Source organism: Candoia aspera, chromosome 1 (assembly GCF_035149785.1).
Source record: "Candoia aspera isolate rCanAsp1 chromosome 1, rCanAsp1.hap2, whole genome shotgun sequence".
In the NCBI taxonomy this organism is placed as follows: Eukaryota; Metazoa; Chordata; class Lepidosauria; order Squamata; family Boidae; genus Candoia; species Candoia aspera.
The window spans coordinates 97,558,695-97,585,373 of record NC_086153.1 but is presented as its reverse complement, the minus strand read 5'-3'; the positions used below and the strand labels follow the sequence as shown (position 1 = coordinate 97,585,373).

The 26,679-nt window shown below is 38.0% G+C and overlaps 1 protein-coding gene across 1 annotated transcript in view; it reads left to right on the top strand.

The window, feature by feature from the left end:
- NKAIN2 (sodium/potassium transporting ATPase interacting 2) overlaps positions 1–22,992 on the top strand; it is a 596,169-nt gene extending 573,177 nt beyond the window's left edge. The window contains exons 6-7 of the mRNA XM_063310512.1: positions 14,141–14,222; positions 19,935–22,992. Of these exons, the coding sequence (XP_063166582.1) occupies positions 14,141–14,222; positions 19,935–19,944 (92 nt within the window). The 3' untranslated portion in view covers positions 19,945–22,992. The remainder of the gene's footprint in view (positions 1–14,140; positions 14,223–19,934) is intronic.
- The last annotated feature ends 3,687 nt before the right edge of the window (positions 22,993–26,679 follow it).

Below are 26,679 nucleotides of genomic sequence, written 5' to 3'. Positions count from 1 at the left end.
TTTTTATCACCGCCCATCTCCCCCCACAAGGAGATGTTTTGCAAGGCCCAGGAGCTTAAGAACTTCTCAGCAACTTCTAGGCAACAAAAGAGGCCAAGAATGAGAACATTTCTCAGAGAAAGAGCTTGTGGGCATGGCTTCAGACACAGAAGTTTTGAAATAAAAATGGGTAATTTGGCATGAGATGATGTTCAAAGGAAAAGTATCCCAACTGGCATAGCAATGCACTGCATAGTAACTTTTTGAATCTCAGACATTGGGTATGTACAAATAGTACTTAACCCCAGACCTTTGTACTCATGGTTTTACATGACTTGAACTATAAGGGCAAAACTAATGTTATACTGGATATATGTGGACAGTTGACTCAAGATATTGTCTTTAATGAAAAGCTGCCATGGTAAACTGCCATTCTCAGAAAATTAAACTCAAAGAAGATCTCTGTGGCTTAACCCCTCCCATTCCAGCCATTTTTCCACACAGTTTCTTCCAGCTCATTTTCTTTACTTGAAGGCCAAATATACTGAATTATTCAGTTATGTATTAGAATATTGTCCTGTTTGTTCAGCAGGGACTTGATGAACAATGCAGCTAATTATGGATGATGTCACCAGTACAGCATACAACCATTATTTGGATCGCTGTTGTGAAACCTGACTTATCTGTGCTTAAGAAACTTCCCAACAATGAAGTAACATTGAACAAAAAGGCAGAAATGTTCATGGAATTAGAGGCAGTTTTCCCATTCAGCCCTGAATGGTATCAAGCCCAGACGGGAGTATCGTATGAATTTTAATGATTTCGGCCTTTTAGAGGCAGGAGAACAAAATCAGTACAATGTTATCACAGACAGAAGCAGATACTTCAATCAGCTTGGCTCCCTGTATCTGCAAGAAACCTAAACTTAAAGCTTAGCTAGTAAACCCAGCTAGTAAGGCTGGTTTAAATTATAGCAAGTAATTAGACTGAAGACAAAGTCAGTGGTGGCATTTTATAATCACAATTAATTTAAAGGTTAATTTCCTTGGCTGCTAAAATCTTATTTAAAACATTTACCAGGAAAGGAAATTAGGATGCTACTATCAAGATGCATGGAGTGCTTTTGGGAATCCATGCCTATTAACAGTAAAAAAAAAAAATTAGGTTAGGCTCAAAATGGGAATTTCAATTCATTTTAGCGTATTATAAATGGCTTTGAGTTGAAGGGTTTGGGTTGGGGAGATTGTAGGATCTGCATTTCTTTTGTTTGAGGTATTAATTGCAAATATTTTGAACAAAAGGTCTGGATTTATATGTGAACAAGCACAACATGAAAAGAAAATTGGTTATGGATTGCTGCCTTTCCAACTAATGAAGCTGATGTTAAGAAAATTGCTAAGAGAATAGTTGTACAATGAAAAACAATGGATGGAATTGCACTCTGAAAGTGGTACTGTCAATGGGCTTCCTATTTATTAATTTATCTTTGCCTCTCCCTTGAACATTTACTTGGCCCCTTCTTTTCTGAACAATAATTACCACTTCCTCAAGGAATCGTTTATATATATATATATATATATATATATATATATATATATATATATATACACACACACATATATATATATACATATATATATACACACAAAGCTTTAAAAGAAGTAATGTTTCTATTTAGTACCACATCATTGTCCTAAGATTCAGTTTAATAGATATTTAATACTGTTTAATAACAACAATTTAATATTCTACCCAATCATAGTATAATAAATGGATTGGGACCACCATGAATTTTCCCCTTAATCTGTTATATAGCCTTATTATAAGGAAGTATTATAAATATAATATTTTAAAAACACATATACAACATGAATCTGATGTCAGTTGAACAAATGAGATGAGCCATTAGAATCCTCCTTGGAAGAATGCACCTCACAACCAACATTGTGAAAACAAAAATTGTATATTCCACCAATCTTTGAATAATAACCTTGAAAAGTAGTGATTGTAGAAATTGGGAGACTTTCATTTTAGCCTTCTACCTTGCTTTCAATTCTGCTGCTATTTCTCATACAATTTCTTGAACTGATTTAGTCAGAATCTTACCAAAGCAAACCATGTTTTAAAGAAAGGAAATTATCAGGATTTATGAACTAGGGGTGAGAACCATCCTAAAATATATGTGTTGGATCAGGGTTGATGCATCTATCCACTGCATGTTGCTTTATTTCTCACACTTTTCATCCACTAGCATTTTGACAACTTAACAGGCTAATACTGTTTAGAAGCTTCTAAAGTAGTATCCAGTGCACTATTAATTTTTTTTTAAATACATTACCTAATAAAGAAAATCACATCTCTATTTTCTCAAACTCTCACCTGAGTTTTGGCCTGCTAAAATTTACAGCTGAATACCCGGTGATGGGAGGAAGATTGGCCTACTGGCTCCCTGGAGCAAACCAGAGTATGTATTTCTTTATCATTATGAATGTTTTGCTTCGAGTTTCCTTTGAATTGGTTTGTGGGAACTCTTACAGGGTTGTTGTTTTTTGTTTTTTGTTTTTTTTGTGGCATGAGATCACTTCTGAGATCTGCTTTTCCTATGACCCTTGAAGTTCTTCACATGCATCATAAAACATTCTTATTCAAAGTGCTTTAAAAGAATTTGAGTTTTGTTGTTTTAGAAATTTTGCCTGCAGTTATGTTTATATGAATGAATTAATAAATGGGTGAAAGAATGAATGCCTATTATTTGGCTTAGAAAAAGCATGTGATAAAATAAATAGCTTGAATTATGGAATGTTTTGCACAAATGTTGAATGTTGGCTGCCGAATGAAATCAGAGAGATATGTTATAGAAGTAAAAATGTATGAGAATAAATTAAATGCTTAGTGAATGGTTCAACATTGAGCAAGGAATAAAATTAGGATGTTTGATGTCCCCTTGGGTGTTTAATGTATTTATGGATGCATTTACTAGGAACATTTTTGGTGATGTTAGAGGTGTGTTGATTGGGGATGTAAATATATGTTGTACACAGATGGTGCTATACTTCTGGCTAAATGAATGTTAGATAGGTTATGTGATGCAATTAGGATTATAGATCTGAAAATTAATGTATCAAGACCAAGGTAGTTGTGTGCAACAGGGAAAATGGAATGAATTATTGTAAGTTATTCATAAATCAAAACAAGTAGATGGGTTTTGTACCCTCATAGAATGTTTACTAAAGATGGGAAACTACATGGAGAAACTTTAACACATGCAAATACTGGGGAAAAAGTAGTTGGTTGTATGTATCCATTGTGGGAATGAACATTTGTAAAAAGTAAATGGTTTCTGCCCACTTTGTTATATCAAAGTGCGAATTGGATGAATAAGGTCAATTCAGTAGGAATGGATACTTGGAAAGTGTATGTGATAACACAAGAAGAGATAAGGTCAAAAATGAATGGGAGCTGAATGAATGTAGGTTGAATATAAAAGTGAGTAATCAATATAAACAAAGTACATTGCAGAAAATGAATGAAGATTAAATCACAAAACAAATATAATTAATGGGTTGAGAGGAAGAAGAAGACTGATAAAGTCATGGTTTGATAGTTGAAGAAATCCATAAAAAGAGGTGAGTTTAAAGAACAAAAGACTATATATAAAGAAATATATGGACATGGTGGAAGAAAGGATAGTTTGCAGAGTATGGAGAAGTACTGTGAATTATGTAGATAATAGCTAGATTTAGCTATGTTTTTTTTTCTTTTATCTCATGTCTTTAATTTATTTAGTTTACTATTGCTTACTTATTTTCTTCACCTTACAAAATGTTCCTTACACTGATGGGAATACCATGGGGGAGGGGGGTGTATAGTTAGGTTTATACAGAGAGTTTTTAATGACACGATGTTTGGCACTTTAGCTTGCCACTTTTAATAACAGTATGGTGGCACAGTTAAAGTATTGTATTAACTCCAAGAAAACCCAGGTACATGTCCATCTTCAGCTATAGAAATTCACTGGCAGCTTTGGGCTAGTCACTTATCTAAGCCAAACTACCCCATACCCTAAGGCAGTGTTTCTCAGCCTTGACAATTTGCCGGCTGGGGAATTCTGGGAGCTGAAGTCCACACATCTTCAAGTTGCCAAGGTTGAGAAACACTGCCCTACAGTGTAGTTATGAGGATAAAATGAAGAGAGATTCCTTATTTGCTGTTTGACCTCCTGGAGGAAAGTTTAGATAAATCTACACTACACTACACTACCTTGATGAAGATTCTCAGTCATCCAGGTGGAATTGTCTGTAGGTTGAGTCATGGCAACTGGATTTATTTCTTTTTGGTTGAAACGTTTTGCTACTTGTCCAAGCAGCTTCTTCAGTCTGGGCAAAGGTTGGTAAGGGGACCCCATATATATCTTCCAAGGTGGCTGCATTGGCCCTACACCTGAATGGCTGTTAATTGTGTGCCATGGAGGTGTGGATTGTCTTTGGGATGTCTTACTCCTAAATCCCTCCCTCATCCCCAAGTGGATTGTTAAGAGTGGCCTTCCTGGTGAACTTGTGGTCTTAATCTTCCTGGGACTAATGAAAGAGCAGCATGAAAAATGGGGGACAAGTTGTGTCTGAGGCTTCCGCCTCTATTGAGGGAAGGATTTTCCACTTTGGCATGAATGGGTTACCCTACTCTACCCTACCCTATCCTACACACAGGGTGGATAAATAATCACATCTTAGAATTTAACAAAACCATAACAAATCTTCAGCTAGCCATACTTTTTATTAGAAGCCATTGTGATCTCACCAACATCTACCCAATCTAAAATGTTGTTTCTGCTCTGATCTGATGAATAGCAGCCCTTCCAAACTGTGCTCAGAGGACCTCCATGGCTGCTTGATTATGTATCAGGAGTTCCCTGGTGAAAGTAGTAATGGTGGACAACCTTTTCTAAAAATGCCATTCTTTTCCCTCTGAGATCTGAAAGTTTAAAATAATGCTTTGGTGCTTTTGCAAACACTTCCAGTGAATAGGACCCAGTCTAAGCTCTCTCCAAATTCCATATGCATCCCAAAGCATACCCTACATCCATGAGCAGTTTCATAGAAAATATTCAGGGAGTCCTGTCCAGCTGAGTTCATAAGAAAAGAATTGCCTGAAGGTAGAACATCTGGGCATGATTGCTGTTGACTCATACTCGCTTTAAGCTTTCAGAAAACCATTCCTCCTGCTGGAGTTTTCCTCCATTTGTACCAGTTTTCTCTCTATATTTCTCTTGTAATAAAATTGTCTACAGCAATCTTCACTAACAACTTATTTCATTAGAGATTTATTTCACTGCTTGTGCTATTTGTAAATGGCACTGATTGGGCACTGCCTGCATTTTTTTTTCTCCTTTTTTATCTCCTCAGCTTATTTGAAGCATTCAGACAATTTGAAAACCCTTCAGGGACAGTTTTAGAATGCTCCATATGTAAAATGGAACATTATTATGGAAATGATTCTAGAAATATCCTGGTTTAACTGCAATTTGATTTCAGAGATAGGCAGGCAGGCAGGCAGGCAGGCAGGCAGGCAGGCAAGCAGGCAGGCAGGCAGGCAGGCAGGCAGGCAGACATTTCTCAGTGTTCTCTCTGAATTTTATGCATAAAATGTAGGCTCTTTTGTGTCCTCTGAATGTCTGCATTGTTCCCTGCACACAGACCTTCAGGTTTTACAGTTAAGTGATGGCAATTTCCGAAGACTTGGGCAATGCTAACACTATTAGTGGACTAAAAACCTAATAGGTGTTGTTTGTGGCAGGTGAGTACCAGAGCAGTCTGAAGTCCTGGACTCATGAGATTATAGCATCTTGAATATACTGCATATTTTCTATAAAATAAACCCAAAGAACATCTAATAGAATCTAGTCAAATGTACATCCTGAACTTCAGAAAATCTGATTTCAAAAAGCTTAAGAAATACTGGCTAGGATACATAGGATCCCATGAATACAGATATTCAAGAAGAATGAGGTTCAAGAATAGTAAGAGTGACTTTAAAGCAAACTGTTGTCAGCATAATCACAAACAATTTCAATAGGGCAGCCTTCCTTAACCTGAATATGCAGACCAGCTCTCAGAATTGCCCATTCAGGTATTGCCAAGACTCAAAATTCTAGAAGTTCAAATCTGCATGCCTGAAAGTCAGCCTAGAGGAGACAGATGTCAAGAAGAGATGGGCTGCAAAAGTAATGTTGTGTTGAACTTGGTTGTAAAATAGACTCATACAGGTAATCCTTGGTTAATGACAGTCCTGTTTAATGACCATTCAAAGTTACAACAGCACTGAAAAAGTAACTTTACGACCTCAAACTTACAACCATTGCAGCATCCTTGCAGTCACATGATCACAATTCGAGTGCTTTGCAATCAGCACACAGTTATGACTGTTGTAGCATCCTATAGTCACATGATTGCCATTTGTGACCTTCAAAGCTAGCTTCCAACAAGCAAGTCAATGGAGAAGCCAGCAGTAAAATTGCAAGTTGTGATCATGTAATGTTCCACCTAACATTAGGTGGAACATCCAGCGTCACTTAGCAATGGAGTTTCTAATACCAATCGTGGTCATTAAGTGAGGATTATCTGTATAGGAAATAGAAAGAGGGCCAGAACACTGAGGATGGGTACCAACAAGCAACTAAAGCTTGGTATGTTTTAAATAAACATATTGAGAGACTGTCAAAAGAGTTAAAGCTGAACATGAGCTTAGGAGATTTCCATGTGGAGGCACCTAGAACAGCCAGTCAAGATACACTGTGTAGCTATTCCATCTCTCCTATGATAAGAAAGGTTGTAAAAAACCAATGAAAGACAATGACATTTTTATACTCTTTCTAAAATTCCATATATTTGAGGCAGGGAGGCTATACCATGAAATCCTAAGTGCCATTAGGTTTGAGAGAAACTTTATAACAACTGAGAGAATTCTTTTCCTATTTTCAGTTAAAGAGGAAGTAAGGTTACTTCATGGAGAAATGTAGCTGGTGATTGCTCAGCTTCTGTGTTGCCACAGTCTTTTTTCACAAAACAATGAAGTGAGCAGTGAAGTGTAGCAAACCTAGCTGAAGCTGGGGAAGTAGTAACTTTCAAAGGTGAGGAAAGAGATTACACGAGAGCATTGTAAATGCATTCAGATCTTCAGAGCCATACCCACAATAGAGGAATGGCTGGTGAAGGTGATGGAATTTGCGAAGATGGCCAGATTAACTTCGTTGATTAGAAAAAAAAAACCAATTGTCTACATTTTATTTATTTATTTATTTGTTTGTTTGTTTGTTTGTTTGTTTGTCAAATTTGTCACCGCCCATCTCCTCCCACCAGAGGGCATCTGGGCGCTTTATTTATGGTTGACTGGAAACCCCTTATAGACTTTTTGCATGAAACAGAACAAAATGCACTTATGATTTGTGGTTTTGATGATTAGGAAAAAAAGACTGGATAATAGAAAAAGTGAGCTTTTTTGAAATCATAGAATAACAGTTGATTTTGTAATTGTACTTACATTTGCTGCAGAGGAAATCGGAAGCTCCTTCCTTCCTTCCTTCCTTCCTTCTTCCTTCCTTCCTTCCTTCCTTCCTCCCTTCCTCCCTTCCACTCTTTATTAGTTTGTATTTGTTATGTTCTTTGTAAATCATTTAATAAAATTTGTTTTAAAAAAAGATCTTCAGATTCATATGAATTAAGGAACATGCAGATCGTTTTTCAGAGGGTTAAAATGAAAAGAGGTACTCAAGTTAATATTTACTTCAACTAAGCATCTGGAATATGGCAAATGGAAACACTGGTAATGAGTAATGCTTTGGTAGCTCATAGCCAACCTTGTCTGGCCTTAGAAACTAAGTCAAATTGGACTTCATTAGTATTAGATGAAAGACTACCAAGGAAATCAGGGTTTTTGGCGAGACTAGGAAGTCCAATAGTATCCCAGAAAAAAGCAAATTACTTCAGGGTTGTAGCCAGGAAAATTATATGGTGAACATAGAACAGCATCTAGGCACTAGGAACTAAGTTCAGCTTGGAACTTCTTTATCTTTTTAATCTTTCTACTCCACTGGAAGATGTGCTTATCCAGCCTTCTAAGAGTGCAGTCCTATTAGTGTCTACTCATATACATAATTGAAAAACAGGCATATTCCCATCATTCCAAGTGAGGAGGTGCAGCATTGTGTTCTATTTTAAGTAACAACTTTAAAAAAGAGACACACAAAAGGAGGCTACCGAATTTTCTGAAACAACACTCCATTATTTTGTGAATCCAGATTTTTAAGCACCAAGGTTCCCTCCTTCCCAAGTGTGCTTAGCACATTTCTATTTTGTTTGAAATTGAAGTAGAGAGTTTAGCAGGGCTTTCCTGCTGCTGTAAAGCTCATGACCTCCACCCCACCAGCCAGTTCTGACATTTGATCAGTGTGTGTGTGTGTGTGTAGTATGTATGTATGTATGTATGTTATCAAATCTCTCCAGAAAGGTGCCTTCTAAAACCATCATGTTCATATGATTTCAAAATTCATAAATTTAAGGCAGGGACTTGTCATAGCATGTCTGGTTACAATAGTTGGCTGGATGTTGACAGGGGATTTGCCAGCAGTATATCACAAATATGAAATGTCACCGAAAGGATAGTGTCTGCATATACGCATTTGACAGGATGAAATTCCAATAATGGAAGAAATCTTGTTTCCATTTAAAGCTCAAGAACTCTCCCTGACATGTGCTGTATCATTTTGCCATAACAACGTACTGCAGAGACTCAGAAGAACTGCTTCATTTTGTCTGTCTCTGGGTGTAATTTTGTCAGTTTTTAATCGTGCAGCCTAAGAGGAAGAAGCAGAAGACTCACAGCCTCTTCGTCTCCTAGTTACGCATATCATTCTAACTGTGAACAGCTCCTTTCCCCATGGCCCTTTCTGCTGCTGGCTTGGCCAGGCAAGGGTGGCCAATGCCTCTGTTTGCTCTTCTCCACACAGCGGCTTTCTTCTATTTCATATTCCTTTTCACAACCAGATCCTGCCTGGCCATTACGATAACTTGTTTGTTAATTCTCTTTGGTGCCTCACAGATACACCTTGCCGGTAATATTGCCTCACTTTCTCCTTCACTTGAACGTCCCAGTGCATTCGCTGTGTCATTACTGACGAGTGACACTAGCACAATGTTGACTAGCTATGTGCTGAAGACTCTTCTGGTCCTCCCCACCCCAGCGCCCGATATTTTGAGGTGCATTGGAACCAGCTTGATTGAAATATGTGCTGGATGAAATTTCTAAATGCGAAAGAGAGAGAGAAAATAAAAAGTGAGCACACAGGTAATTAAGAAAAACAACAGTCCTCATGCCCAGCCTAATCCTATACATGTTTTTTGGAACTAAGTCCCACAATGGGATTTATTCACAGATAAGCATGCATGGAACTGCAGCTAGAGTTTGTTTCATGTTTTCTGCAATTCTGACTTCCTTTTGTGCTGCTAACATATTTTTTTTCCAATACTGGACACTGTCAGTTTTGCTCATGAGCAAAACAAGATCTCTGATGCAGATATGCATAGGTGCAATTATGCGCTACTGTCTACCTGGATCTTTGAAAGCTGAACATCCCAACAGTTGGTGATCTCCATCTTCCTCATGTGTGTAGGACATTCATGCATATATACATACATATATACATACGTACATACGTACATACATTGTTCTTGTCAAGAAAAGGGAAAGGAAAATAAGCATCTAATTATTTATACAATAGGAAAGAATGGGTAGGGCCAAATAATACAAGTTTATGTAGCATTAAAAATGTCTAAGACAGGCAAGTAAATTATCCTTAACTGGATATCCTATTTCTATGCTTTTTTATTTTGGGGGATGGTTCATGCTGCCAGATTTCATGAGGCAATGTGAAGTTCATTCTGAATGTTACAAAGACATAGCAATGTATGTGTGAATATATATGTGTGTGTATCCTGGTGTATCTTTCCCAAATTTTAGATATTAAAATGTTGGGGAAATTATTTTGGTCATGTTCCAAAATACGTGAATAAGATATGTGAAGAGTGATGCTTAGGTCTCTGTCTATTTTTCACTGGGGGTATTTGCATTTGTTCACATTTGATATATGAAGAGAAACGGGCATGAAAAACCTCTGGCTGTTTTCTGTAGGGCTCTTGCTACTGTATATTTATCTAGCATGCTTGAGTTTGTCACTAGGCTGGAACTAGGCCAGAGCTCAGGGAGATCTCTGAAGAAAAAGAAGACGAAGGAAAAAAAACAGAACTAAGGATGAGCATTTTTCTTTTGATACAGATGTCATTTTATTTGCCCTGTATTGATCCAAACTTTCTACAGACAAATTAGATGAAATTACATTCAGTCACAGTCTGTTAAGCATATATAAGTTGTACTGGAAACTCACTTATGGGGTTATTCCCATAATGATCTTTACTGTACATCTGTGCCTCTACATTTATAAATATTTAAGTCTTTAAGTAACCATACTATTGTACAGAGGTGGATATTTAGGACCAGTTCTTATGTTTTTCCCCACACGGGCATCAAAGGAAGGTCATTGGACACCACACTCTATGATACACTGTTTGTATTTCAGTTTCCACATCTGTCAGCCAATTACAGAAATGTCATGTGCCTAGGAGGCTGAGTGTAGCACAGAGTATGCAACACAGCCTGTGGCCCTCATGCATTTAAACCAGTATATACAATCTATTTCGGTATGTCACCTGGACATATTTGCTGGAGGCAGCTCCTGTGAGGAACATACAATGCATGAAGCTAGTCTACTGACCACCCACAGGAATATTTTCTACCATGCTGTTTCTTGTTAGAGAAAGATAATAATGCTTCTTAATCCCATGCTCTGTTCCTCCTATTTGTCTATCTGCTTTCTTCATCTGGCACTCTGCTGTCTCACAACTATACAATTATCATCAGCATTCCAACTGTTTGGGGCAGGTTCTATTTCTTGTAGGGGTAAAAAATCAACTTTTCCAAAGATGTCCATAAATATAAAGGGAATAGCAGAATGATGTAAAAGAAAGTTCTGAAACAACATGACCTACAACTTTTACTGCCTGGTTTTTGTTTTTTTGTTTTGGTCCAGCAGCTATCACCACAGGATATTATTTCTTTAATGGCCAAAGTGAATGTAAATCTTTTCATTGAGTAAACATGTGAGGGGATTCTGAAAATGAATAGGAGCAGCTGCATTAGGCACAAACATGGTTTGCCTTATTTGGATTTATATGAAGCCATCAGGTATTATCATGGAAGTGATGTAGACCAATGGTTGCATGATTTAGATACAGAAGGAAGTGACAATTATTCCCTTTATCTGAATCCGAGAGTAAGAAAGTTTCCAGGGCCCGCAGTGATAACAGCAGGGGTATTAGTGACACCAGCAGGGTTATTAGTTTATTGAACTAGATGCAAATGGGGAGGACTTTCTTTCAGACTAAAGGAAGATGGAAAATAGAGCAGCTAATTCGGCCAGGGACACACTTCATCACAAATCTGATCTATGTTTGTCTCCCTTCCTCCCTCCCTCCCTTCATAAGCCACCCAGTCCATACAGACTCTGGGTGGTCTACAACAGAGTCAAAATATAACACTATAAAAGCAAAACAATTAAATAATTTTAGCACTCTGAATCTCACAAGGTAGATGTCTGAAGTGAACGTAGATGTCTAAACTGGATAGGTGGATTCGGTATTGACAAGACAAAGCCAGATATTACCCAGCGCTGCACAGGGAAGGGTTGTAAAATCATTTACTTATTTTATTACTCTGCCTCAATCAATTTCCATAGTCTCTGAGGGCATGAGTCACTAGCACCAAGACGTCCTAGAACCTCACATCATGAACCAACCCAGGCTTCAAAATCCTGGAGCTACTCACTCATTGCTTTTCCCCTGGATCCTACAAATGGAATTGCAAGAGATTTTCCACACAACGACTGACGTAGCACTTACTGTGTATATCCATCAGGCTGCGCTCTGTCCACACCAGTGCAGGCAGGGAGAGGGCAATTCCTTTTCTTCTGGCCTCCCTAATATCATTGCCGGCTCTTCATTTAGGTAGCTGGTGTTCTTTACTTTTTCAGTTTTGCACATAAAATGTAGGATTTTAAACTGCCCTTCTGCCCTTTTCCTATTGTCTCTTGCTGTTCTGGACTGCAAAGCGAGCAGTGCAGGGAGAAAAATTACGATTTCTTTGTTGTTGCAAGACCCAGAGGCTTCCTGCTGTTCTCATCCAAGAGGTTCAGAGAAATAACAGCAGCTCTGAGCTGGCTATGTCTTTTCCATCCTCTCTTGTCCAAAAACTCTGGCCTGTGAAAATCACCAGGGATTAGGCTGGTATTCAGAAAGGGCAATTTCTTCCTTTCAACAGTTGGGAAGCATTTGCACAACAGTGGCGAAAAAAGCCTTGGTGCCACCCATGCACCTCTCCATTCTGAGCACACTAAATATTAGGTCTTTGCAAAGCATTTGAATGGGATGTCTTTGAATCATTAAACCAGCTATGTCTTTTTCCAGACTCATGTGGCTGCTTCAAAAGCTGTTCACAGCTGTCTCTGCAGGTATCCATGTGTGGGCATACACAGTCCCTTTACTTTGTCACACAGGCATGCAGAGACAGCAGGAAGTAGCCTCAGGAGCAACTGCACAAGCCTGGAAAAAGAAGTGGCTGCTTTAGTAAATCAAAGAGAGGTTGAATTACTTACAAGTTTCAAAATACCTCTTTGGAAAGATGTTCACACTCCTACTAAGAACTTGGTTAACAACTGCCCTGTTTAGCAACCATTCGAACTTATAACAGCACTGAAAAATATGGTGCCGTAGTATGGTTTTACAGATATTGGGCATCAGACCTGGAAATGCATGATCTTTTGGAGCAATAGTATTCAGGGTCACCCAAAGCAACTGCCTGAAAGGACGACCAAGTCAAGCTAAGGGAAGTGATTTGTGTGTATGTGTGTACTGTAGTACAAACTTAGCATAATGTAGATTTTATTGTTACAATAAATATTAAAATAATTTGTGACATAAAATTGAAATTTAACAGGGTTATCCATAAATTTACAATACAAAAGGTGTTCACTTGTTGTGCTGGTTAAAAGAAAATATAAGAATTAGACATGTTTCCTTAAGAATGGAAATCTTCACAAGTTGGGCTGTCAGTTCTTTATGATCATTTGGCCAACGTGCAAGAGTTCTGGGAACTGAAGTTCAGCCACATCTGAAGGACCATAGGTTCCCTATATTCAGTCTACACAGTATTTAATACTAATCAGCACATATGGATTCCCTGATGCCAGGCCAAGGCATCCATGATAGGAGATAGACTGAACTAAATGCATTTGTTTTCAGACCTGAGAAAAATAACAATTATTTTATACAAATCAATTGTTAATAATTGTTATAATGTGATACCAATAAAGTTAACTGGGGCCTCCATTTCGGGACTGACTTTATTCTACTGACCTTATAATCTAAATATCCAGTTTAATGTATGAATGTATTTGTTTGTTTGTTTTTGCTTTTCCCTATCCCCTATTTTTGATAACATCTTGCCTGATTAAAAGTTTTGGAGAACTCAAAACCAACATGCTTTTTATGTCATTTTTACTGGTGCTAATAAGTACATCATCTCACGGTGAATTTTGGATTTTTCCCCCATGGATCAATACAATCATGACTGTTGTTTCTTTCTTTCTTTCTCTTCACATCTCTCCCTCCCTCCCATGCTGAAGCCTTTCTTTCAAAAGCATCGGCCACCTTGCATCTCTTCCTCAGAGAATCGCAGTGTGGCAGCAGATGTATCACACCTATAATCACAACTAGCTAAAACATGTGGAAGCTGCAAATGAATGGTTTTGCAGTACTTCCAACTTCAGCAAATGTGTAATTGATACATACCACTTAGGTGGGCTGCTTGTGGGCAGCAAAAGCAATGCATAATCCTTTTTAGTATACAGATATATACTAATAGGTCTGTGAGTGACACTTTCCTGAAGACAGGAAGAGAAGGAGCTGGCCAAGTCTTTGTGGAAGGCTGTTTTTAAGTCATGATACTTAGCCCTTCTAAAAATGATGCCTACAATGAAAGCAATACCTTCCTTTTTCAGTTGATTTCATAGGTGGATTTGACTCTTACGGCTATCAAGGCCCACAGAAGACATCGCATTTACAGCTACAACCCATGTATATGTGAGTATCTACATTCATGTTTTTCAGTGGACTGTTGGAGACATACTAAAAAAATTAAAAGATGGTGATACCTGAATAATGTTTGTTTGCAATGTATTCATAACGAATTGTTACTTTTCTAGTGTGCAACATTTTGTCCTGTGTAATGCTTGGCATAAAGGCACTGAAAATAATGTAGAATATAACGTGACAGATTTGTTAGGCCAGTCAAACTTTGATTGCCATTGGTTCAAATCTGCTTCATCATGAAGACTTTTTAAAAAATGTTTGTAATCTCCAGCAGGCTAATGTGGACATTCTACTGAAATAAACTGGTCTTCCTTACAGACAGCCCTCTTACTCCATTGTATGAAGTGTTCTCCATTCCCTGCTCCTACTGTTGAGTTCTGCTTGTCCACATAGCGTTTGGAGAACAGATGCATATACATTCATATGCAAGGGGATAATATTTTGTGGTTCTGATAATGCAAAAATCTCTAGATTCACGGACTGAGTCAGTTTTATTGAAGGCAGCATGAAGAGAAATACCATATCTTCATGGTACAGCACATACTTTGCATCTGTAAAGTCCCATGTTCAGTCTTTAGGGAGGGCTGGGGAAGACCCATGATGAAAACCTTGAACAGCTTCTTGCCAGGAAGTGACATAAATACTAAGCTAGGTAGTCTATATTAGAAAAGGAGCTTGCCAGGTATTTTGGAAACTACATTTCTGTGTTTAAGCATTTGTGTAGATTTTATATCTTGAATATTTATTATTCTATGTATCTGATAAGATGCCAATAGAAGATGGCTATTCCTAAAACAATGTAAGAATTAATCATATCAAATTATATATATATCAGGTCATCAAAAACAAAATCCATATACATCACAAAATTAAAATATTCACAACATACTAAAATTCCCCTCCTCCAAAAACCCCACACAAGACCAAAAATGGCAACGAAAAGAAATCAATACTCAGCTATAAATATAATCTTCATGTCTGTACACTATCATATCTGTGTTAGATCCAGGGCAATTAGAAGGCATGGCAGGAAGGGGAGAGATTGAGGAGCGAGGATATCTAAAGCCTGTCATGACCATCTCTTTGTGCCCTGCCTTCTCTTATATCAGAGCAGTGACATTGAAAGGGTCAAGGCTGCTGAAGTTTCAAAAGATTGCACAGAACTCTCTCGCTTACCCTTATATGATGGCAGTACTAACGGACACGTGCAGAGAAGGCATCAGTTACACTGTAAGAGGCCACGTAAATCAGCCAGGGAATCCCAGATTTTAGGTGCATGGAATTCCTTGCAATATGCAATGCTAGCATGGAATTGGTCTGCCTGTATAATAAGCTGCTTTCAAACAATTAAGTACTAAAAGTGGACAATTGACTCCCATGAATCAGAACAAGTTAAATGTTTTAAATACCTGGGCATAGTATTTCAGGCCTCCAGGAAATTAACAGCCCAGGTAAGTTATGCTACTTCTACCACACAAAAGAGCTCACAGGCATTAAGAAAATTTTACAGGCAACAGGGGGCAAATTACATCCCAGCAGTAGTTAAACTGTTCATGGCCAAAGCAGTTGCCCAACTACTATAAGGGATACAACTTGGCCCATATACAAACCTAAGGGCTTATGAAACCATTCCAATCAAATTTCCTTAGGTCTTTGGTACCCCAAAATGCACCCCCAATGCCATTTTGAGGCTTGAAGCTAAGTATTAAGGCTCAGACCTCGATCAGGATTCTAACTTCAGGACTCAACATCATGTTCGACCCTACAAGCCTGATACCTCTGCTGCTGTCAGACAGCTACCAATCTCATTGGCATTGATCCTGTACAAAAGAACTTTGCAGTCTTGGCCTCTCTCTTGAATAATTAGGCCAATTAACCCTGGAGAAGGCCAAATCAATAGTAAAAGAAAGAATTAGGGGAATTGATTGCCAAAATGGTATTACCAGTGCTCCCGAATTCTATTACCAAATTCTAGATAGCTGCAAACTCTATACTGCAGGGTATCTATACAATCTGTCCTTAAGCAAAAATAGATGGGCCTTTTTCAGAGCCTGCTTTGATGCCCTCCCTTCAGCAGTGCTGGCAGGAAGATTTCATGGGACTCCTTATTCCCAGAGACTTTGCCCTTGTGGATCCAGGGAGGCAGAAACTCTTGCCCATGTCCTCCTACGGGGTCCTTTTTACGATGCCCCAAGACGTGCTCTGATCTCCCCAGTCTTCTCTAAATTAGAGGGTGATACTGACAGATTTTATGTTTATTTCTTTTTAAGGGATGCTGACTCTACACTCACACACCAGGTGGCCAAATATTTTTATCCAGTTATACAATTCCACAAAACTTTTAATTAGACATATTGTTTTGCTGTTTTATTGCTTTTCTTTTTCCTGACAACGAATTGTTGAACTATTTTCCTTTATTGTAGAGGCTGGTCAAAGACCATAATAAAGATATTCATTCAAGTACTATATGTGATTTTTTTTTCCTGGTGTCAGCAGTTTCTGTATTGGTAGCCCTGAAAGCCGCTAATAGCAACATGTGGTCTTATAATTATGGTTGTGGTTGGGAAACACTGTGACTTTAACACCATGTTTTTCAATTGCATGTGCCCAGAAAAATGTTTCACACACACACACCCTCCCCCATTGTTGTTGTTGTTGCTGAAATGTTATATACTTATAAAACTACAATTTTTAGTAAAGTAGCTGTTTGTATTTACAGAGCTCAGTAAGCCTAGCTGAGAAAAAACTGAAGCCATGGGGCAAAAGGGGCCATCATAAATTAAGAAACTTAAAGTGGAGAACAAGGAAGAACATTTTAAACTCTGTTTCATTTTTAAACTGCTTTCTCATTGACATGTGGGCAATTTCAGCATGCGTATTTGTAGTAAAGCAACAGAAGACAGATCATCATAGTCTGGCAAATTCTTAAAAGCCAGTTTTCACTGAGAAGAAGCAGGTAGCCCAGCCCTCTTGTCTCTGCAGAACTTTGGGATATAGATGAGACACTCTTCCCCCCTCCCAAAAGCAAATTTGCCTCTGATAAACAACAGGAAGCTTTGTAGTTTAAGTCCTCTGCTTAAACCAGCTTTCTATGTAGTGAGGTTTTCTACATAATGCAGCATTCAAATAAACCACCTTGCCCACCTCATCCCACCACACTCCCTATTTTCTGAAATAGTCAAGGGACTTATTCCATGCCCTTTTCCAAAATAGATGGATTCACATCATATGATTTATGGTTTTGGCTTAGTGCAACATGTGAACTCAGCCACTGCAGCTGTAAAGCATCATTTTTGGGTTACTGTAATGTGAATCCTGCTGCCTCTTATTCAGCAAAACAGGATTAAGAAAATGATAATTATACCATTATCATTTACCATGTATAAACCATTATACATGGTTTATCACAAATTTAACAGAGAATGCAGCATCCCCCTGGGCCTCTTTGTTATGATGCATTTTCTAACCAAAATTCTCTGTGTCTCATCTATTTATCCATATCTGCCTTGTTGCTCTTTTTCTCAAAAACTGAGGAGTTTGATATACAATAGATGAGAGGTGGCTGCGTACTAGCAGTTTAGTAGAAGAAATAATCCCAGAGTCAGGAAAACCAAGAGACGGTATCATGTTTCAGACGGTATGTGCCTTTGGGTAGCCAGGCTCTGTTAATCCTGTACATTTGTCAACATTTCAGATGGTGAAAAAGAGTACCACATGTTCCTGGGCATTGCATTCCCAGGTTCTGATTCCCCACACTGTACCTTTTCTTGACAGACTTACTTCCCATCCACCTGGCCCCACACACAATCTATAATCCTTCTGATACTAGAGGCAGGATCACTTGCCTCTTTTATTTTTCCCTTTTACTAGTTTTGGTGCACTGCAAAACAAAGTGGTAATAGTCCTGTCCAGTATTTCGGTCCTCCAGAAGGTTTCTAGAGGACGTAAGGTGAATATGAGGCAAGTCAGGACAAAAACTTCTGAGGCTGGGAACTATCTTAGCGGCTTGGCCACCTGTGCTTAGTGACCCAGCCTAAACAATATTTTTGAGGGAGCAATGTAGGTGGCTCATCTCCCATTCTAGTGATCCAAAAAGGCAATACAGTTTATTTGCCTCAAATTGTTAGTAAAACCTCTCACAAGTATGTCATTTCTTCCTTCGCCCAATCATCTACCAAGGGAGAGGAGAAAGAGTAGGGGAAGGGCAGGGATGATTTATAGAGAACCAGAACTGCTTGGAAATTGTTTTCATTTCTTAGGAAGCTGAGGCTTCTGCCTCAGTTGACACAATCAAGCAAATGTCAAGCAAAATTCTGTATATCCTGATTTATAATAAATAACCAGTCTGAATATAGCCTGGTATGTAAATAACATGGAATTCTGCAGTGATGATATGCTGTGAGGCTTTGGCATGTCAACAAGAAAGCAAAACTTTGGCCTTGTTTGGCAAATGTAATTGAACCTCAGAAGTTAATTTTGTATTCAACACATTAAAAATTAGTCCCAAATCATTTTTGAGTTGGTGATAGCAAACATACTGTATGAATCTAGGAAATCACTGAAGGAGGGGGACACTTGAGCTGACAGAAAAGATATTTCTTTTCAGAAAGAAAGAAAGAAAGAAAGAAAGAAAGAAAGAAAGAAAGAAAGAAAGAAAGAAAGAAAGAAAGAAAGAAAGAAAGAAAGAAAGAAAAGACATTTTACATTGATTCCATCATTTGTGATCACTGGAATTTATTCATTCATTTATTTGTTTGTTTACTGGTATGGTGCCCGACTCCCAATGACTTCACCTTTAAAGGCTGTACCACCCTAATGCATTTTGCTATCACATTTCCCTGTCTTCATTTTGCTGTGCTTCTTCTCTAAGCTAGAAGAGCAAACTTAGAATGTCACTGCTTTGCTTATAATCCAGTGTCCCTAAAACCCAGAATAAATGCCAGGTATTCTATTGAGAAATAGCCAACAGATTGTCACCTTATACTCACAGTGCCAGGATAACATGAAGAAACCTGAGACAATTCTAACTGCTACACACTGATTACTCTATAAGATGGGGTCAGGAAACTAGGGCTATCTAAATAGTGCCGAAGTAGAACTCCCAGCTGCTCTCACCATTGCTCCTATGGACTGGGACTGCTAGGAGTTGCAAATTGGGAAGAAACACTGGATTTAGAGAAATTCTTCACTCTTATCATTCCCTTCCCTTTAACAGGGATATGTCTCTAGAAAAGCCAATCAACTATTAAATAGCAGCATGAAACGGAAAGGGACCACGGTCTCAGGCACCCTCTCCCATCTTTTCAGGTATTGGATTGTTCCTACTGGTGCTACTCATAGGAAAATATTAAGGTGAATAACATATGCAACAATATACAGTGATACGCTATCAAGAATATCAGGTGTTATTCACATGTAAAAGGCAACTGGATTTCCAGGGTCAAACCAAAATAATTGATTACTCTTTCAATTAACTTAGAATTGTTGTGATATTCTGTGATATTAACTGGTGATGGCATTTTGCTGTAGTACTGTGCTTAACTGTAATTTAAACACAAGCTTTCTAATAGATGCAAAAATGGACTAGATAATTTTGTAGAAGAACCATGAACCAGGCTCACGCTGCTGTTCCAAGGAAACTGTTGAGGAATAAACTATTTTTGTGACAAGATTTCTTTATCTTCTTTTTCTCTTTCTTTCTAGGTCTAAATAGACAAAAGCTAAATCTGTCCTGGGGATGAAGGACTGGACAAAGAACTACTTCTTGCACAGCATCCTGCAGGTTGCAGAAGAAGGAAAGAAGTCCTAACTTTTCTGTTTCAATATATAATAGAACACTCATAGACAAGGGCCCTTCTGCCTAGCAAGTACTGACAGAAATGCACAAGATCCAGTCCCTCCCAACTTTGATTTTCCAAATTCCTACGCAGAAGGTTAAAAAAAAGAAGCAGTGGTGCCATCTCCTGGCCACTGTCTACCTTCTGCCCTCTTTGCACTTGCCTCTGATTTATGAAACAATCTCATTTGTTTTAGCTATTTGAGGCTCTTTTGTACTCTGTCTGGAGCCATGTCTTCTTAGTCCATACAGATTAAAGATATTTAGATGATCTTGAAACCGAAGTCAATAGACAGGAAGTTGTTTGCCCTAAAGGCTGTTTAGTATATGCTTGCCTTAACCCATCCTAAGTCACACACTGAGAACTTTGATGTGAACTCTCTGAAATCACTTCCTTTAGGATCAACCATACTGTTCATTCTAAAAAAAAAAAATTCTAAAGCTGTGTCAGGTAATAGACTCTGCTCCCAGCATTCCGTAGATGACTGTATATAAAAAAAACCATCTCCTGTCGGAAAAAAAGTGCTTTATGATTAAGCTTCCAGAATATCTGGATGCAAATTTCTTCAAGGAATTCTAAAAGAACTGGACACTTTGGGAGTTGGGAAATGCCAGGAAAAGGAACTTTTACTAAACATTAACTAAAGAAAGTGCAAACTCAGTGCTCCTTGTCCCCACTGTTTTAGTGAACGCACTCTAGGTGCTTTTATAAATGATTCTAACCTACGTCTTTTACTAATAACAGAGATATCTGCTTATTTCTATCAACAGAGGCCAACTGCATCAGTACTAACAATGTTTACTCTTTTATAACTAATTCCAGTTGAAAACCTTATGTAAGTGAGCTTTTTTTTAAAAAAATTGAAAATCTGCAGCATATAAGATCTTTCTGGATTTTATTCTTTTTTGTTTTTAAGTTGGGGTGGGAGTAGTTGCATTGGTGAGAATTTTGAAAACATTTTTTGTGGTACTGGGGAAACTGTTGTGTGTTAGAATGTGTATCTAATCTTCCTGTATTTTTGTGGCTGAAAAAAACTGTGCTGTTATGTAGTTGGCAACAAGATGCCTTTGGAAACTTTACTAGTAGGTCAATGTCTTTATGAAATACTCTTGACTCCTAGAAGCGTCTGTATCCTGAATTTGAGCTGTATATTCAACTACTGCAGTGGCTTTTCTTTGGGAAGAGTTATATTGCTCAGGCTTTTTTTGTTTTGTTTTGTTTTTTGTTTGGAACTTGAACTGCCCTCATTCCTTTATTTAAAACCTACAAATACATTAGCCTTAGGCACTTGATGGGTGAGGTTCTTCTTAGCCCACTACAGCTTCTTCAAACAACTTTTGTCTGCACTTGCCAAATGTTTCAATTCTATATGGCCTGTATGTCCACCATCCTGTGTTGTAACTCTCAGTGCAAATTCCCCTAGAAATAAGACAGTCCATCTTTTACCCATTACCACTACCAATATACATGCCAGTGTTTTTGCAGAGATGCCACCTGTATGACAACAGAACAGATATTTTTAACAGAAACCAAAAGTTATTGGTTCCAGCAATAAAGGTCATATCAATAACATTGATATGAGTGGAACACAGTATCAACATATAATACAATAATGAAATACATATAAAATAGTAGTTAGTACTTAAAAATCCCCAAAAATATATAGCTTATAACTAAGCCTCTGCCTAGTTATATCAACACCAGTGGTAGTATGATATTATATGAACTGTCACTCTAGTTACAGCTTCTAAAAATGCTCTCAGTTTTAATGCTTGTTTGCCATTTCATTATTTTTGGTCAGGATCAAGAGCCACATCTCTTGTAGACCTGAAATTCACTTATTGCCAGTGGAATTAGTCTGGAGTATGGCATATGGATTGTCGCCCTAACCTTGTTTTTTTACACTGTTTATCCTTAATATCAATGAAGAAATGGAATAGCTCTGCAGTAAGTAGTGTAAAGTCATGACAAATATATTGGTTTGCATTCAGATCAGCAAAGCAGCAGGCTTGATAAAATGATCTCTCACATTCTACACCTGATAAAATAGAAGGACAGAGTATTTTTAAGAGTAAATTTGTAGATTCTAGAAAAGTTTAGATGTCTTAAAATGCTGATTGTTCTGTATCTCAAATTCTTACTAAGGAGAAATAATGATCCGTTACATAATCTATACCCTAGTTCACTCTTATTGAACACTATATAACCTAATTCTTTTAAAACCATGACTGGGTGCATAATTTTGTCCTTGATATAATCTGGAAAAAGGTCATGGGAAACCAGTTCTGCATTGTTGTCAAGAAAACAGCTACACAGACATGTCAGTGAAGTCACCAGCAGTTCAATTCTACTCAAAGGGGACCTTACGATTTATAATAAACAAACAAACAAACAAACAAACAAAAGCATATGTCATACATGCTGGGGACTAATGAAGTCTTGCCTGCTGTCACTCCTCATGAGCAAACATTGTGATTCTTTCAGTTTACAATTATTGAATACAAACTAACTGATTGCATTTGATCAATTCCTGCTTTGTGTCACATTCTAGATTAAAGCATTCCCCTACCTCTACATTTGATGCTTCCACTGACATATTTATGGAAACAGTCGCTTTCCTGTTACTTAACATAATAAAAATCATATAGATATTCTTAGTTTATGTACATCCACACCCACTGTTTGGGAGAGGCAAATGCATCCAGTATGGGACATAGGTGAATAATATGAAGGTGGGACATTCCCGTATCTTCTATGCATTTATGCATTATTGGGCCTGCAGGCATGTTTGTCTCCATATAAAGAATCAAGAGCCTCCATAAATAGTGTAGAAAGTTTTGCAGGCCTATAACCAACTATACACGACTCTAGACTTGTTTATCAAAAACATGATTTTGAGCATCAGCTATCTTTTGGAGTATAGCACAGTATACTCCAAAAAATAGCTGATGTAGATGGTGGTGTAAGTAGCAGAGCAGAACTGTAGATGGTAAGTATAAGTAGTGGAGCAGATGGCAGGAAGCAAAACAGGTTTCTGTGTTTGGATGAGGTCTGTTGATCCAGGAGGAGGCTAGAAAATACATCCTGAGTAAAGCCAGAGAATTCTAAGGCAATGAGAATTCTAAATTTAAATAGAACACTTTCCAGTATACAGAAATACATGCACACAGGCATATATACATTACACACATGTACAGACGTGGTATTTGTTCATGGTACAAATCAGGCATTTCTATTAGTTCTTGTGCAGCAAAATCAGTATCATTCCAAAAGAATTATTACAACAATGAAAGAACTGACACATCTACTATGGAAAAAGTTTAAGAGCACAGTAGTGTGAGAATATTTCAATACTGTTGAATTATACAGCTGTATCCTCTTCAAAATCCAATGAAGTATGTTATTTTTCTAGACCGGGCTTTTTGTTATTGTTATAAATCCAAATATTCAGAAGGCAAGTGTTAACAATCCAAATGTCTCTCTCATTTTTTTTCTTAGAGTCATTTGTTAATTCTGAATGTATTTTTAACAAAAGGTGACCTTTTTTGACTAACGAGTGTAATTTGCATTTTAAAAAATAAATGGAAAAAATATATAGGTTTCCCAGCTTTTTATGGACCTCTGACACTTTTCACAGCTTTTTTTCTGATCTGCCGTTCTTAAGAGAGCAAAAATACCACCAAAAAAAATAATAATCCTATTATATTTACATGAAGGCAACTGTGAGCTGTGCTCAACACAGGTATGTCAGTACTGAATAGAAATTGCCAGGTCATTACATCATTTTAACTCAGTCACTGGTGACCAGTATTTTCATTAACCACTGACATTAAAAGGTTTTCTCCAGAAGGCAGACTGTATAACAAAATCTCTGCCATTAAAATATGCCTTTTTATTGTCTCTTCGTCAGTAAATTTAAATCTGTAATAGATTTTCAGTACTGTTAGGCACTGCTTTAAATTATTGCTGTTAAGAGGATGTGATACTGTACCCATATTGGGACAGTGTCTCTAGAACTCATTTGAATATTTCTGAAGAAAAAAAAATATTGATCTCCAGTAACAACAACGTAACAGTGAGTTCTCCTTGCTTTCCACTGATGGTCAGCTTCCAACACCTCTATTCCAGCGACATGCTGCTTCTGAAATTGATCAAACTTGGTAGCTCATTCTTATTTCAATGCTCACAACCCCAAGCGATCATTTCTGAGGGCAGCAGGTTAGCACAGGGATAGGCAGTCTTCAAGCTAGTTAACCGAGTGAAAGGTGATCCTATTAAGTGAATAGCAGAAAAAGAAGCCAATGTCTTATATGTCAAGCACAATCCCAGAAAAAAAAAAGAAGTTAGCCATGGAGTGCTGTTTTCAGTAACAAAAACATATTCAGGAGTTATAAGCGCTTATATATTTAGTTACAGGAAATAAACTTAAGTTATGGTTTAGCTGAGAGCCTTGGGCCATTTTATAAAGAACTACTTTGTCAGAAATCTAAACTATCTTTCAGGTTTAGAGATTCCTGAGATGAGTAGAACTCTGATCTGAAATTCTGCAATTTGAGAAGTTTCCCAACCAAAGGCCTTTGATTTTAATACCCTTCTGAGATGTTCTGATTGGAAACGTATTTTTCTCCTACTGAAATTACATGAAGAAGAAATTCAGATTCCTGTCCTCATTTATGCCGTGCAGCCATTGGCAGAGAAAAAGTATAAATCTTTTGCTGCTGCTGCTGCTGCTGCTAAAGATAAGGATGATTTTCTCCTTTTGAAAAAAAATTGATAAATATTTTGTGCTGAGGGAAACCTGATGGGCTTGTTTCTGCCAAAAGACACTATAGTTTGAGAAATCTGCTAGGATCTATTCAATATTGCTGCATGAGAAAGCAGATTGTGATTTGGGGGGCCCAATAAATGGGAACAGACTGATTCTGGACATTTCAGCTTTATTCCAAAAGCAAGTAGTGAAAATGCTTTAACCTTAGAAAGGTCTGATGATAAGAAACTCATCAACAGCCAAGTTCACAGGACAAGAAACCTTAATGGATTGTCATGCAAAGAAGTCCTACAGAGCAGGGTTCCTCAACCTTGGCAACTCTAAGCTGTGCGGACTTCAACTCCCAGAATTCCCCAGCCAGCAAAGCTGGAAGTTGAAGTCCGCACAGCTTAGAGTTGCCAAGGTTGAGGAACCCTGCTATACTGGGAGAATCTGGCAGACAAGTAGACCAGGCCAGCTTTTCTCCTCAGTCAAAACAATTTGCACATATATCTGAAGGATTCTAGGTGCCTTTGCTGTGGGAAAAGGCATCCAGAGAGAGCAGGGTAGCTAGTTATAACCTTGAATGCTACAAATGTAAGAAAATGAGTCACTCTGAGAAGTGAGAAATGTTGAAAAACATGGTGATAGCAATAAGTATGTATTTGGGGACCAATGGAATACCTTGCAGGCTTGGCCAAATCATAAGAAATTTATTTTCAAATCAGTGATCACACAGTGTGCTTTAAAGGAACAGGAGAACTGATGAAACCCTGCTCTCAGACCTGTCTACAGAAGTTTCGACAGCCAGCTTCATCTCCAACAGATTACTACATCTCCTTGCTGCAAGCTCTGGCAGCAAGAATATACTGTATACATCCTAAGACACCTTATCCCGATATCCAGTGCAGAGGAATGCGAGCTTAATGTATATGTGCCTCTTGATCAAATAAATAATCTCTGGGGCTGAGAAGTATCTGTGGCGAAGGCTTTAGTATGTCATGTCCGAGAAATCTCCATGGAGCCTATTATAGAAATGGCAACCTTAAAGATTCTTCCAGTAGAAACACGGGCTTAAGAAAGAGCTGTTCCAGATCCAGTCCTACTAGACCATTATCAGTCTCACTATTCCCCAAACTAAAAGCAGAACCATAGAGAATGTTCCAGTGGGGAGGATTTAAAAAGAACACTCAACCAACAGATGTGCTTCAGTGATACTGGCACCCAAGAGACAGCTCACCTCTGTGTAAACAGTAAAGAGCTGAGCAAACCTGTGAAAACAGAAATGCAGCCATGCTAACAGTAAATAACATTCTTCTGGGACTTACAGGTGCTCAAGTAATCTCATTGCTTGGATTTTCAATGGATTTTCACAGATTCAATTAGGCCAAAATTGTGCCAAATTAACTATGGCAATCACATCATTTGGTAGTTTTACTTTGGGAACTGCCCAAATTGTTCCAAAAGGAAATTACTGCACTTCTGTGACACCTGGGAGTGGGGACTATATTCATAGATGACATTTTGCTTTCTGACATTTCAAAAGACAAGCATGATGAGAACCTGGGTAAAGTTCTAGCAGCTGTGAAAAACTGTGGCTCTAAAACTATATAAAAGTAAATATCTCCTGTGCCTGAAAAAACACTTCTATCTTGGCCATGAATAAATGAATATGCCTGAGCCCAATCCAAAGTGATTAACCCTTTAGATGCCATAAGTGAGCTAAGTAGATTTGGGGACATGGAGCAAAACCTTGGAAGATATGCAAATGTTCTGGGGTCCTTTTACTAGTATACCATTTGGCATACATGAAACAAAGTTATCAAGCACAGTGAGCAACTGGGTCAAAGCCCAGTGTTGCCAT